This window comes from Taudactylus pleione, unplaced genomic scaffold, assembly GCF_031769625.1.
Source record: "Taudactylus pleione unplaced genomic scaffold, aTauple2 ptg000154l, whole genome shotgun sequence".
NCBI classification, from domain to species: Eukaryota; Metazoa; Chordata; class Amphibia; order Anura; family Myobatrachidae; genus Taudactylus; species Taudactylus pleione.
Genome location: NW_028284556.1, coordinates 10,065,578 through 10,081,708, shown reverse-complemented (window position 1 = coordinate 10,081,708; position 16,131 = coordinate 10,065,578). Strand labels below are relative to the sequence as shown.

General features: G+C 46.7%; 1 protein-coding gene across 3 annotated transcripts in view; it reads left to right on the top strand.

The window, feature by feature from the left end:
* Positions 1-16,131, top strand: part of IGF2R (insulin like growth factor 2 receptor) — a 234,364-nt gene that overhangs the window by 109,172 nt on the left and 109,061 nt on the right. For 2 of the 3 annotated variants that reach the window (XM_088474371.1, XM_088474370.1), the window contains one exon: positions 937-1,077. The exons of the other annotated variant lie outside the window; for it this stretch is intronic. In XM_088474371.1, the coding sequence (XP_088330497.1) occupies positions 937-1,077 (141 nt within the window). The remainder of the gene's footprint in view (positions 1-936; positions 1,078-16,131) is intronic. 3 annotated transcript variants of the gene reach the window in all.

Here is a 16,131-nt window from a genome sequence, read left to right as displayed (position 1 = left end):
TCCCGATTCACCCCCCATCGGTGAATTCTTATTTTACATCCCCACAGCAGAGGCCCATATCATGCAGAGTTGTTCTCTTCCTATAAAACTCGGTGCATTATATACCCTCATAATGATAAAAAACAGCACTGTTGGGTACAGTTTTGCAAGTTTGTAAAATGACCTTTGAGTGTTCAATCATTGTATTAAATTAAGAATTCAATTAACTGCAGTAGATTACCACAAGTAATAACGAGCGGTAGCCTCAGGCTTTAACACCCGGGGCTATTCAATTAGCCTCCCGAATTCACCCGATAGCTGTGTTAACGCCTGTTAAATGAATGTGTTAACAGGCATTAACACTGGTTATCTAGCGTTAACACACTGAATCCATGTAAAGTTCACAGATTTGTGCGTTAATGGGCTGTTATCACCCGATAACAGCACAGTTATCAGGGATTTCTTTTCGGGTCTCCTGACACCTGAAAAGAAATCCCCGTTAAGTGGGGCTAATTGAATAGCCCACAGTGATCAATTAGCCCGCGATAAAATACCGCAGCTAATTGAATCTCCTCATAAAGTAAATATTTTGTCTATTGGTTTAATCAAATTCTCTATCCTTCTGATAATACTAAAGGAATCTTGAACAAACATCCTCCCACTTCTTTAGTTTTGATGTAATCTAGAAACAGTGAGTAGGCTGTGTATATCAGAAAGTCAGTTTATCCTGACTGTTACAAAGAACATTATACGGAATTTCTTTATTGTAAGGCTATACCGTTTCAACCATTATATTGTTGTACTTTTCCTTTGAAAGGGAAAACAGATTTAAATCTCTCCGTGTACAATTTAATCCATAATTACAGATTAAATAAATAAAAATAACTGAAAAATATTGCATATAGTCACCAAAATGATCCCACAGTTCGCTGTAGTTAGTCTTCTCCTTTCTTTCAGAGTCTAGCACTGCTCAAAACTGGGTGGCTGTGAATTCATATCAGTCAGATAAGAGTCATTATTATATCAATGTCTGCCACGAGGTCTTAAAGAAAGAAGGTGCTGAGGGCTGTGAGGAAGATGCAGCAATCTGTGCAGTGGGTAAGAATACACTTTATTTCCTTTCAAAATCTATTTTATTAGGAGACTGTACAGAACATGCATCTTACATAGTTAAATGGAAAATTATACCTGATGTGCTGATAAATCAGTGGTTCCCAAACTCTGACTTCAAAGCACCCTAACCATTCTGGCAGAGCCGGCCCTAGGCATAGGCAAATGCCCAGGGGCATTCCAAGCCTAGGGCCGGCAGAAGTTTTTGGCATGGACAGCAACCGAAATGGACGCTGGACCGATGGAACTAGTGACGGCCGATACCTAGCACCACGGTCGAGCCGCCACTATGAAGGGGCCTGCAGCCGCCCCCACCAGTCAGGTACAAACAGTGAGTCAGACTGACTCATAGTACGCCGACACTTGGCAGCTGCCGTGCAGGCCGTAGTGAAGAGGGAAAAGAAGGCCGACTTCTTTTCCCTCTTCACTACGGCCCGCGCGGCAGCTGCCAAGTGTCGGCGTACTATGAGTCAGTCTGACTCACTGTCGGAGGAGGTCTCTCTGTCGCCACACACCTCTGGTCATCTCTCCCCCGGCGACGCCTCTCGGAGTGTGTCCGCTCTGCTCCTGCAGTTGCCGCTGGGGATCTCACGTTTTGTGACAGTCCCCGGGGCTAAAAAAGAAAAGTCCAGCAGACACAGGCTGAGCTAAACCAGCCCTGTGACCTGATTGCCTGTCCTACTGCTGGTAAACTATACATTCATTTACAGTACAGTATATTACATTTCTGTGTGAGCATATATGTATATAGCCATCTTGAGAGATCTCTCTCTCTCTCTCTCTCTCTCTCTCTCTCTCTCTCTCTCTCTATATATATATACATACAAACAACACAAGTACTGATAACAGCGCTGTCCGAAACAGGTTATTTCCAATCGAAGAGTCAGTCTCTATTAAGTCAAGTCCACTTTGACACACTATATTCCCAGTTCTGAAGGTGGCTGCTCACAGTCTCCCAGGGATGACCTTTGCTGTATGGTCCTCAGATAACATGAAAAATACAAAAGGTGGAAACAAGCGCCCAATAGTGTGATATTGTTATAATAATTGTTACACGCACCACACAAATATGTATATATGGTACGCAGAACATATTTGTGTGGTGCGTGTAACAATTATTACAACAATATCACACTATTGGGCGCTTGTTTCCACCTTTTGTATTATATATATATATATATATATATATATATATATATATATATATATATATAAAGGGGAGGTAGCACTCACCAGTCTTCTTAAAAACATCTCTTTATTGCATCTCAGTAAAAATGTTACAACATTTCAAAATCCGACGTTTCGGTCCTGTGCATGGACCTTTGACAAAGGTCCATGCACAGGACCGAAATATCGGATTTTGAAATGGTGTAACATTTTTACTGAGATGCAATAAAGAGATGTTTTTAAGAAGACTGGTGAGTGCTACCCCCCTTTTTTTCTACTTTTGCATGAAGAGGATTATTGTGATCCCATATGGGTGTGTCACCCCAGCAATTTATTATTGAAGACGAGAGTGTGGACCTATTTGGACTGTGTATGTATGTGTGTGTGTGTGTATATGTATATATATATATATATATATATATATATATATATATATATATATAATATATATATATAATTATATAATAATATAATATGTGTGTGTATATATATTTTACAATCCTCTTTTGTCCGGCTTTCCTACCAAATATAACAACACTCTGAGCCACATTTATAAACAAACGAAAATACCAGCGGCATTTTTCATTTAGTATCACTGATATAAATGAAAATGCCTCTGGTATTTATCAATACTTACTCCTCTGTCGAGGTCCCACGAAGTCCTCCTCATCGGCGGGGTTCTCCGCTCACTGGTGGGCCAGTGTAATACACATGCACAACGTTCTGTATGCGCATGTGCATGACACGGGGACCCGGCAGCGCGTGGAAGGCTTCGCTGAAGCCGGAAAGGCACCTCCGGGTCTCCATTGCCAGTAATAGGGAACGCATTGCTCTAGATTGATGCTTGACAAACAGCGGTAATCTTATGTTACCGTTGTTTGTTAAAACCAGAAAGGGAGGCATAACCCCTTCAGCGAGCGTTAAAGAGGTTATGCTTCATTGTTTAATGGGGGCCTCTGGCAGTGGATAATGGACGACGGACAATATGTTTGAATTTTTCCATGTTTGGGGCAGTGTGTGTTTTTCCTGTGGGGGCAATGTATTTGCCAGCCACCATGCACAGGAATGGCTAGGAGCTGGGGTAACAACTGCAGGGGCGGCAGCTCTTAAGAGTGAGTTTTTTACTAAGTTAGCTCAGCATGAGTGAGGGGTGCTGAGCTGACTTCTGTGAGAGGTGTTGTGTGCTGGCCGGGTGAGGGGTGATGGGTGCTGCAGCTGTGATCTGTGCTGCTGGGTGAGGGGTGCTGCGGGTGGATGTGATAGGTGTTGCTGGCTGCTGCTATGATCTGTGCTGCTGGGAGTGAGGTGCTGGGTTAGAGGTGGAACTAATGGCGGTGCTAGGGGGCACAAGCCAAAATCTTGCCTAGGGCATCAAATTGGCTAGGGCTGGCCCTGCATTCTGGTTTTAAGGTTATCCATGGTTGAGCACAGATGGCTAAACCAAAATGAATGAGGTACTAGTCAATTCACCTGTGTATATAATTAAAACCTGGTCTGTTCAGGTTCTTTGAGGACCAGGCTGCATATTGTCTGAAGATGTTTAGCAAAAAGGTTAGTGGATCCGATATACTACAATCCACATTTGAAATGCGATTGTAGTGTGATATTTTTGCGGGAATTATTACAGGAATTGATCAAAAATCACTTGCAGGGACAGAGCTTGCGCCACAGTTCTGTCCCTGCGAATCCCCTCCACAGTCTTCTCGCTGTATTACTTGCAACAATACATGCAACTCCGACTCACCAAAACCCCCCCCCTCCGTCCCTATCCCCGCGGCCCCCCAACTTATACTTATCTCAGTGATCAGTGCTCTGGGGAAGTCCTCCCTCTGGGGCTCTGGTCAGATGGTCTCCCACTATCTGAAGATTTGCGTTTTTATCACAGGGCTTTCCCACTTCTTTTTTTTTACAATATATTTTTAGTAAATCTCAGGTAGGTCACATTTCCCGTTGCAAGTATGGGAAATGCGATCCGCATACTAAAAATATGCAAATTAAAGCGCATAGAGTAGTTTTTCATGAAAACTACTTTAATTGCTCTTTAATAAATTTATGTGATACTAAAATAATGTGAAAAGGGTTTAAAAACACCCCTTTTCTCATTTTATTTAGTAAAAATAATATTGATAAATAGGCCCCAGCGTGTGTGTGTGTGTATGTGTGTGTATATATATATATATATATGTGTAAAAGAATTAGGACCGGCGCTGACAGTCTATCTTGGTATGCAGTCAATAGGTGAGTGCGTATACAGCTCACCACAGAACGACCAATGTTAGTCTTGAAGCACTAGAGTCCACACATTGAGCTGGGACCGCTGCTCCCCAAATGATAAACAAATGAATCCTGGATCTCACAGGATGATGGAATCTAAAAGAGAAATGACATATGGGGGCGCTCCATAGTGCATAAAAATATTTAATGAGACACAGTAACAATGCTGGACATCACAAGGGGTATGCTCGTACCGATGTGTAAAACAGGGTGGGCTGGTTACCACATGATAGAATAGAAAAAACAACCAGGCTAATCATCAACACGTCCTCCGGAGATCTCGCAGGTTGCCACACACCACTCCGCAGACCACCGTGGATGGACGCGGCGTGTCGGGACCAACGTGGAGCACAGGAGCCGGACGGTGACGCTGGAGCGGGATGACGTCACATAGGCCACGCCCTAACGCGTTTCGTCAACAGACTTCGTCAGAGGGCTGGCCTAAGTGACGTGGTGGCCTAATATTTATTCACCAGACCCACCAATCGGCGGACCTGGTGGGCGGATGTGTCTAACCATCCACCAGCACCAGCATACCCCTTGTGATGTCCAGCATTGTTACTGTGTCTCATTAAATATTTTTATGCACTATGGAGCGTCCCCATATGTCATTTCTCTTTTAGATTCCATCATCCTGTGAGATCCAGGATTCATTTGTTTATCATTTGGGGAGCAGCGGTCCCAGCTCAATGTGTGGACTCTACTGCTTCAAGACTAACATTGGTCGTTCTGTGGTGAGCTGTATACGCACTCACCTATTGACTGCATACCAAGATAGACTGTCAGCGCCGGTCCTAATTCTTTTATTGTTTGCCTTTGTTGATCTCATATGTACTGTGCAGCTATATATTCTATCGTTGAAACTGTTTGATATTGTTCACATTAAGCTGTGACTATACTAAGTATTAAGATGCTCAGGAGTAATGATTTAAACCTGAAAAGATCACAGGAATGTTTGAGGATTTTTGATGACAATTATATTTGTCCAGAGGGTCCCGATATTCCAACAGGTGCAGAAAATATCTTTCACTCCCTAGAGAAATTGTTAATCAGGGAAACTAAAACCTGGTGGGATATTAAAGGTTTAGACAATTACCTTACCTGTAGGCGAATTCCCAGGGGCCTTCAATTAATTAAGCAACCTGCTATGGGATATGAGAATGATAAATTTCTCAAAGAGTGGCATCGTATTTTAGATGAATGCTCCTTTGAACTTATGAGACTTCTTATATTTGAAAAAAAGAAAATTCTAAAGGAGGTAGAGAAAGAATTAAATATACTTGAACCAGAAGTATCTAAACTTAAGGAAAAGGATCAATATCAGAAGGTCTCTTTTGAGATTGAACAAAAAGTGGCAAATATTGAAACTAAAATTATCGATAATAAACATAAAAAATTTCAGAGAGATAAAGATGATTATGTGAGACAACAGGTCAGGACATGGCACATCAAACGTAAGCAAGTTCCACAGAGAACTTATAGACAACCTCCCTTTATTCCTCCTAAAACACATATAACATCGGGGAGGACCTACTATGGAGGACCTAAATACAATCAGTGCCTAAGTCCCACTAAGAAAGTGAACATCGGTTATAAACCGGAATGGAAAATACCTAAAAATACCAGTTCACGGGTTAGGATTGACTCTCACACTAAAAATGTAAAGAACTTCTCTCACCCTAATAGGTTTGAGAGACTCAGTTCTCTGAATGATGATGATTTACATCAATCAGTTTTTTTAGGTCAGGACAGGTCTCAAAGAGACCCATCCCGATATATACAACGGACTCCCCTCAGTATAAAGAGACGCTGGGGAGAAAAAGACCACGAGGAAAGAGGGCTTCTAAAAAGAGCACCAAAAATAAGTCTAATAAATTAGATAAAGAGGTGAAAGGCATTTTTAATATTTCTAAGGTCATATTATCCGAGGAGGAAAAAGACATCCTAAAAAGGGGTTTATCGTTTGCACCGACATGCGGCGCAAATAAGTTTAATTTTTACATTGACTTAAATCTATTTATTAGGAAACTTACCTTAAAGCGCCATTTCATTAGGAAAAATGACGCAGTGATAAAAAACTGGGAATTTGATTCAAGTCACTCATCCTCAGGATTGAAGCCCAAATCTACGTTTTTTCCAGTAGAGTCTAAAGGACCATAAATTGAGATGTTCTCCAAATTGGTCAAAAAGGATATTGATGATCTAAACACTAGTGTTTCACCTAAGAATCTGAGTAAAAAAGAGCTTGAAGTTTTGAAAAATTTAGCAGCTAACTCTGATATAGTCATCAAAAATGCCGACAAGGGCGGTGGCATAGTTAGAATGGATCGTGATTACTATGTCACCGAAGCATATAAATTACTTAGTGACAAAGATGCTTATTTGAAACTAGAGAAAGATCCCACAGCGGAATTTGTAGAAGGATTGAGAATATTACTACAAAAAGGGCTTAATGCAAAAGTGTTGTCTTTAGAGGAATACAATTATCTTTTTAATCACTCTCCTACTATGGCAGTTTTCTACCATATCCCAAAAATTCACTAAAATGTGTCACAGCCCCCTGGCCGCCCTATTGTAGCAGGCATTGGGTATCTAACTTCGAGATTATCTGAGTTTGTGGACGTGTATATTAAAAAATATCTCCCTTTGTTGAATACCTATGTTAAAGACTCCACTCACTTGCTTCAGATGATGCGTGAGATAAAGTGGGATATTAATTATAAGTGGGGTTCCATAGATGTTCAATCTCTGTACACTGCGATCCCGCATGGACTGGGCATTCAAGCCATTCGCAGTACGCTTACAGATGATGCTAATTTATCTCAGTCGCGGATTAATTTTATTTGTGATTGTCTCAAATTTGTCCTACAATATAACTATTTTGAGTTCCTGGGTGAGTGGTTCCTACAGCGATGTGGTACCGCGACGGGCACGATTTGTGCTCCGAGCCTGGCGAACCTATACATGGGTATGTGGGAGCAGGAGATTCTAAAGAATGAAAAATACCACAATATAGTATTTTTTAAGCGCTACATTGACGACATCTTAATTATATGGAAGGGCTCAGAAAAAGAATTCACTGACTTTGTATGTGAAATTAATAATAATTCCTTTAATCTGAGCTTCACCTCTAACTTTAATGCTGTATCTATTGAGTTTCTAGATCTAGTACTCACCACAGAGGGATTTCCAGAGACCACTATTGTAGAAAGTTACACGCATTTTAAACCAGTTGATAGCAATAGCTATTTACAATATAATAGCTGCCATTTCCCAATGTGGAAAGATAATATACCTTTTTCACAGTTCCTTAGACTGCGTAGAAATTGTACTAATATAGAGAAATTTGAGGAACAATCCAAAATATATATTGATAGGTTCCGGGAGAGAGGGTACCCGGAGGCGATCATTGAATCCTCACTCAAAAAAGCTAGAGCTAAGTGTCGCTCTGAACTGCTAGAATACAAAACGATTCAGAAAACATCTAAAAAAGATAGGAAAGATTGTAAATTTATTACACAGTATTCAGGTTCAGAAAGAGAAATATCTAAAATTCTTAGGAAAAATTGGCATATATTGAAATTGGATCCAATACTCGTGGAACATTTACCTTAATACCCGAGTATTGTATATAAAAAAGCAAGAAACCTGAAATCTTTCTTGTCAAAAAGTCAACTTCTTCCTCTAGCAGCGTCGAGTGGAAATTCATCAACCTTTTTAGATATTAAAGGGTGTTTCCCCTGTGGCAGTTGCAAGGTTTGCCCGTATATTGATATGGGCAACATTATCTGCAACAAGCCAGAGAAGAAGGGCACTATAAATAATAATAAAAATAAAAATATTCGGAACATCAATTCTTTCATCAATTGTAACTCCACTTATGTGGTATACTTGCTTATGTGTCCTTGTGGACTCCGATATATCGGTAAAACTAAGCAGTGCCTAAAGATAAGAATTTTGGAGCACCTGAGAAACATCAGGAATATGGTCACTAATCATAGTGTTCCCAAGCACTTTAAACTGTGTCATAATAGTGACCCTAAAAGTTTGAAATGCAAAGGGATTGAAATGGTACCTATCGGAAAAGAGGAGGTAATCGGGATGTAGCCCTTTTAAAACGTGAAACATTTTGGATCTTAAGTCTTGACACTCTAGTCCCTAATGGATTGAAAGAGGGGTACGAGATTACGCCATTCATCCAATAGGACTGATACTATTTAGGCCTTAGACACCTTTTTTTAGAGACACACTATTTGTGTGCCTTATTTGTTGTCTGTGAATATGTTAGTATGTATAAATGCGTCATGTCTTAATGTTATAAATATGGTTCTGTATAAATTGGGGACAGACTATTGCCCCATACATGTGATCTTAATTGTTACCAGTTGTTTATATGTGTTTTTTAATAAGATATGTTTAGCATAATTGGTTGTAAAGAGACAACCATGCTGTCTAGTACTGATTCTAGATATTTTAATATGTGCTTACTACACCATATGAGTAAACTGTGGCTAAATATAATGGCCTTTTATAGCACCGAGGCTTAAACCTCGGTGTTTGTAATTACACAACTGTGAGGCGGTGTCTGTTGACATTTAGACACATCCGCCCACCAGGTCCGCCGATTGGTGGATCTGGTGAATAAATATTAGGCCACCACGTCACTTAGGCCAGCCCTCTGACGAAGTCTGTTGACGAAACGCGTTAGGGCGTGGCCTATGTGACGTCATCCCGCTCCAGCGTCACCGTCCGGCTCCTGTGCTCCACGTTGGTCCCGACACGCCGCGTCCATCCACGGTGATCTGCGGAGTGGCAACCTGCGAGATCTCCGGAGGACGTGTTGGTGATTAGCCTGGTTGTTTTATCTATTCAATCATGTGGTAACCAGCCCACCCTGTTTTCCACATCGGTACGAGCATACCCCTTGTGATGTCCAGCATTGTTACTGTGTCTCATTAAATATTTTTATGCACTATTGAGCGCCCCCATATGCCATTTCTCTTTTAGATATATATATATATATATTTCTACTTCAGGGTCCATAGGGTATCCACAGGATACCTTGGGGTATAGGTGTGACGTCAGTCGCAGGGCACCAAAGAGTTAAGCTTTCAGCCTCCCAGGATGCACTAGGTCCCCCTCCTATACCCCGCCCCCGGGCCAAGGCACCTCAGTTTAGTTTGGTGCCCGGCCGGAGTCGGGTGCACCTGTTGGAGTGGGGGCTAGAAGAGCCCCTGAAGCTTATTCTTCATGCAGCTGTGGCTGCACAACTGGATGAACAGCATGGACAGTCAGTCCTGACGTCCATGCTGTCTTCCCTACACCCCGCCGGTACCAGAACGCCGGTACTGATCCGGGGATGCTGGTGGGCGTCTGGGGTCACAGCTAGCGGTGACCCCAGATGCTCCGGACCATGGCCGGATTCAAGGGGGACAGAGGTAAGCAGCGGGGTCCCGCGGTGGGTCCCCGCTGATCACATGGTCCTAAGTCCCCAGGCAGGGGGCTCCCTGGGGACTGGCTGCAGCGTGGAGCCAGGCGACCAACCTGCGCTTCCACTACCCCCTGGGACAGCGGACCGCAGCAGAGCGGTAGCGCTGCGGCGTCCCAGGGGTTAAATGCATGCCAGGGGAGCGCGCCTTCCCTGTCTCACAGCCGGCGCCTCCCCCGCTGCACACAGCCCTCTCTGCATGCTGCCGACTGGTCCTGTGGCAGCGCTCCTCCCCCAGGCCAGCCTCCTCTCTGCTCCTCGGCGGCCATCTTCTCCAGAACGCATGGTGAACGCTGCTGGAAGCGCTGGACGGAAGCATCGTGGTCTGGGTCCCCCCGCATACCTCTCCTCCGCTGTGGTCAGGTCTGTGTATGCAGCGCTGTGTCCTACCAGGCCCTGTGTCTGTGTAGTTGAGTGATCAGCGCTGTTAGTGCAGGAATTGTTATTTTTCTGCATTGTATGTGACTGTGCTAGCGCTGCTGCCTGCAATCTTTTCTTCTCTAAACTGTCAGCTTTATTACTGTCCCTGTTCTTTCTGCTAAAGCCCTTGCGGTGCGGTGCTGCAGGGTGGTCTCTCGCCTATTTAATACTTAATTGGTGAGAGAGGTCACATACGTGGTGCCATCATGTCTGAAAGTGATTTTCCCCTCCGGCTACAGTGTACCACGTGCAAAGTACCGTTAGCGGAGGGGGAGGGTAGCGCGGAGGGCCTTTGCCGGCAGTGTTTGTCCATGGCGCGGCCTATTACGGTTACAGCACCGGTACAGGAGCCACCCTGGGCTTGTTTCGCTCAGGCGTTAACAGCTTTAGTGGGCCAGTTAGCTCCGCAGCCCGCGTTTACTCCGATGGGTTTGTCCCAGCAGTCTGTGGTGTCGTCACCCATGCAGGGGTTCCCACGACAATTGGTTGTACCCCACAGTCTCCCTATTTCCCCGCTCCCGGGTTCTCAGGAGCCAGCGTGGGTTAACTCCCTGACGAGTTCTGTACAGCACTTGTCGGATGTGTTGCAAGGGGAGTCTGTGATGCGGTCTCATAAAAGGCCGGTGGCGTCTCTGTCCGCTCCTTATGAGGATGACGAAGGGACGTCTGATGATGGGGAGATTCTAGATCCTTACGATCAGGAACCTCTCCATACTAAGGACGCTGATGCTAAGTCCAAAGTATATATTCCTGGACTTATTCGGGCGGTCCGCACAGCCTTGGTGATTGAGGACGAAGTTCCCCCAGCGGCTAAATCTAAGTATGCCTTTTTCAAAGATGTGAAGGGCGATGCCACAGTCTTTCCTCTTTCGGGTCAGTTGGTGGACCATTTAGAGGAGGCGTGGAAACAACCTGGCAAAAGATACCAGCCGCAGAGACGCCTGGCGGTGGTTTATCCGTTCGCGGATAATTATTTTGCTAAGTGGGAATCCCCTCCACAGGTGGATTCTCACGTGACCCGTCTTGTCCGTAGTGCCACATTGCCGATGCCATCCATGTCCTCCCTTAAGGATGCTACGGACCGCAAGGTAGAAATCTGCCTGAAGTCCGCTTATTCCCTTGCAGGGGGGGCAGCACGGCCGGCTATGGCCATTTGCTGGGTTGCCAGAGCGATGGAGCGCTGGGCGGATTCATTAGAGGCTTCTTTTGAATCCGACTGTCCGGCCGATCAGGCGGAGTTGATTGGCAATCTCCGTGATTCGGCCACCTACATCAACGAGGCGGCTCTAGACATTAGTACTCTGGTGTCTAGAATTTCTTCAGCAGCGGTAGCTGCTCGTCGCACCTTGTGGCTGCGATCCTGGAAGGCAGACGCAGATTCCAAGAAAGGTCTGGAAGCGTTGCCGTTTACCGGAGAAGTACTCTTCGGTCCGGATCTGGATAAGATTGTGGCCACGCTGGCGGCAGCCAAATCTGCCTGTCTCCCGTCGGCCGCTGCTCCTTCTGGTTCGGTACCATCGTCCTTTCGGTCATCTAGGGCCCAGGGCAGGCCCAAACCACAGTCGTTTCCTCGACAGGCTGGCCCTAAGAAATCGGTCAAGCCCCGGAAGCAGGCATGGAGTACCAGACGTCCGGCCCCCAAGCCAGATGACAAGCCTGCGGCCTGACGGTCCGGGCCTCCCTTTGGGGGATCCCAGGGTGGGAGGCCGCCTGCTACAGTTCGCCCAGTGTTGGTCGACCACTACGACAGACACTTGGGTTCTGGAGGTGGTTTCCCACGGATACACCCTCTCCTTCCGGCACAGACCCCCGGCTCGCTTCTTCACCACGGGTCTCCCATCAGACCGGAACAAGGCTACGGAGCTGCGGAAGGTATTGCACACTATGCTCCAGGCTGGAGTTATAGTGGCGGTTCCATTCTCCCAGAGGGGCCAGGGTTTCTATTCAAATCTATTTTTGGTACAGAAACCCAATGGGTCATATCGTCCGATTCTCAACCTCAAAGCACTCAACAAGTCTTTGCGGGTCCCGAAGTTTCGGATGGAGACCCTACGGTCCATCATTCTGGCGCTGGAACCTGGGGACTACTTGGTGTCATTGGACATACAGGACGCTTACCTGCATGTCCCTATTCTTTGGCGCCATCAACAGTTCCTCAGGTTTGCAATCAGCAGCGACCACTTCCAGTTTCGGGCGTTACCTTTTGGCCTGGCAACAGCACCACGTGTTTTCACCAAGGTGATGGCGGTCATGGCGGCTTCTCTGCGGCTGCAGGGAGTCCGCATGTTGCCGTATTTGGACGACCTGTTATTGGTGGCAGGATCTCCAGAGCTCCTGTTACGCCACTTGGACCTGACCATTGCACTGCTGCAACGGCACGGCTGGCTAATCAACTGGCAGAAGTCCACTCTAATCCCGTCTCGGAGGATTCTGCATCTTGGAGCCTTATTGGACTCGGGACAGCAAAGGATCTTCGTGACGGTGGACAAGATCTCTGCTTTACAGTCAAGGGTGCGCAGTTGTCTGCACAGCCGCCGGGTGTCCTTACACTCGGCGATGAGGTTACTGGGCTCCATGGTGTCGGTGTTCGACATGGTGGAATACGCCCAGTTTCACTCCAGACCTCTGCAGCACCTGATCCTGTCCAAGTGGAACGGGCTGACTCAGTCTCTGAAGTCCCAGACGATTGTGCTCACCCAGGAGGTTCGCCTGTCCCTTACGTGGTGGTTACAGACGACCCACCTCAACAAGGGACGTCCGTTCTGGGTTCCAAATTGGGTCCTGTTGACAACGGACGCCAGTCTTCGGGGCTGGGGAGCAGTTTCGGGTCCACACTTGTTCCAGGGCAGGTGGACGCCGACAGAAGCGGAGCTTCCAATAAATATCTTGGAACTCCGTGCGGTCTTCAATGCTCTCCAGCAGGCACAGCGGTTTCTCCAGGGTCGCCCGGTGCAGGTCCAGTCGGACAACGCTACCACCGTGGCCTACATAAACAGGCAAGGAGGAACTCGCAGTCGGGCGGCTCTCGTAGAGGTCTCTCGGATCCTGGTTTGGGCGGAGCGCAATCTTCCGGCCATATCAGCGGTCTTCATCCCGGGAGTGCTCAATTGGGAGGCGGACTTTCTAAGTCGCCAGGACGTTCATCCGGGGGAATGGTCCCTGCACCCGGACGTTTTTCAACTACTGGTGGACAGGTGGGGTCTTCCAGAAATCGACCTCATGGCGTCCCGGCACAACAACAAGTTGCCGGTGTACGGGTCTCGCACAAGAGACGAAGGGGCGTCTCTGGTGGATGCTCTGTCCGTCCGGTGGACGTTCCGGTTCGCATACCTGTTCCCTCCGGTCTCCCTTCTTCCACGGGTAATCCGGAAATTCAAACAGGAAGGAGGGACGCTCCTGTTGATAGCTCCCGCGTGGCCCAGACGGCACTGGTTCTCAGACCTTCAGGGTCTGTCCGTGGACATTCCTCTGCGGTTGCCGCTACGACCGGACCTTCTGTCTCAGGGTCCTTGCCTTCACCCGGACCTGACTCGGCTGTCTTTGACGGCGTGGCTGTTGAGACGGCCATGCTGAGGTCCCGGGGGTTTTCCAGCTCTGTGGTGCGTACCATGTTACGAGCTCGGAAACCGTCTTCCGCGAGGATATACCATCGCGTGTGGCATACGTTCTTCCAGTGGTGTCGACCGAGAGGTTATGCACCGCGGGAGTTTCGTCTGTCTCGGATTCTCGCCTTCCTGCAAGCGGGACTAGATCATGGGCTTCGCCTTGCTTCTTTGAAGGTACAGGTTTCGGCCCTATCTGTCTGGTTTCACCGTAGGATTGCTACAATCCCGGATGTGCGCACCTTTATGCAGGGTGTTCTCCGCATTCAGCCGCCCTTTGTTCCACCTGTGGCGCCTTGGGATTTGACTGTGGTCCTGAGGGCTCTCCAAGGACCGCCGTTTGAACCACTGGGCTCAGTGGATCTTAAATGGCTAACAGCTAAGACTGTTTTCCTTCTGGCCATTGCTTCGGCCAGACGTGTTTCTGAGTTAGGGGCTCTTTCTTGTAGACCCCCTTTCTTGGTTTTTTATGGGAACAGGGCAGTGCTCCGCACTCGGCCCGAGTTTCTTCCCAAAGTTGTTTCCCAGTTTCATATTAACGAGGAAATAGTTGTTCCGGCCTTTAACTCACCGGGTCTTTCCGTGGGTGAGGCCTCTTTGGATGTTGTGCGGGCCTTAAGGACTTATGTTGACCGCACTTCTTCGTTTAGGAAGTCGGACGCTTTGTTTGTCCTCTTTGGCTTCCGTAAAAAGGGTTGGCCTGCTTCAAAGCAAACTTTGGCAGCCTGGATCCGTATGGCTATTTCTGAAGCTTATCTTCATGAAGGCCTACCGGTCCCTCCTTCTCTGAAGGCTCATTCCACTAGGTCTGTGGGTCCTTCGTGGGCAGCTCGACGTGGTGCCTCGGCAGTTCAGATCTGCAAGGCTGCTACGTGGTCTTCTGTCCATACCTTCGTGAGGTATTACAGGTTTGACACCTTCGCCTCTCAGGATGCTTCCTTCGGGCGGCGGATTCTCCTTTCTGCACAGGAGCGTCCCCACCCTTAAAGGATACTGCTTTGGGACATCCCCAAGGTATCCTGTGGATACCCTATGGACCCTGAAGTAGAAAATATGAGATATGGTAAGAACTTACCCTTGTTATCTCTATTTCTACGAAGTCCATAGGGTTCCACAGGACTCCCGCCCTGTCGCACCTGTGCTGCAGATGGGTTTTGCTCTGGTCACCGGTTTTCCGTCTCCCTCTGGTGAGAATGTGATTCTTGTATGTGTCCAGATCTTTGTTCTCTCTCTTCCTTCTCCTCCTCCGGCCTATGGCTTGGTAACTAACTGAGGTGCCTTGGCCCGGGGGCGGGGTATAGGAGGGGGACCTAGTGCATCCTGGGAGGCTGAAAGCTTAACTCTTTGGTGCCCTGCGACTGACGTCACACCTATACCCCAAGGTATCCTGTGGAACCCTATGGACTTCGTAGAAATAGAGATAACAAGGGTAAGTTCTTACCATATCTCATATTATATATATATATATATATATATATATATATATATATAATTGTGTGAAAAAGTAACGAGAGAGGGCGCCTCATAGTGCATAAAAGTTTTAATATTAAAATCAATGGTGCACACAAATCAGTTGTGCCCGTACCTCAAGTAAACAGGGTGGGCTTTATACCACATGGTTTGTAAAACACACACAGCCAGATAGCCGGCTCCTACCGCATCCACTGCCGGGTGGAGCATGTCGTCGTCACCTGCTGGCTGCAGGTCTCGGCAGACAACTGCACCTCAACTAGGGACCAGGGAGCAGCGCTCGGCTGGTGCTCAGAACGTCACAGAGACCCTCCCTAACACGTTTTGTCATGGACTTCGTTAGGGACTCACCCTAAAGAGGTTACCTGGATATGGTGGGTAGGCCCATAACCATGGCCAAGATTATGCTAAAAACCTCTACTGATTGCCAAATGTTATTGCATTTATATATTATCAACAATTTGGAGTTGTGCACCCGAGATTTTGTCTGTTTTTATAGCTGACATGTTTGTCAGATGAACGATGCGCGTTCCCGCTGGTCAGGTAACGATCTCTGACATCTGATGTGTTTGCAGTCAGATTTGGACAATTCCATTCATTTTAATGCAGTCAAAAATCGTT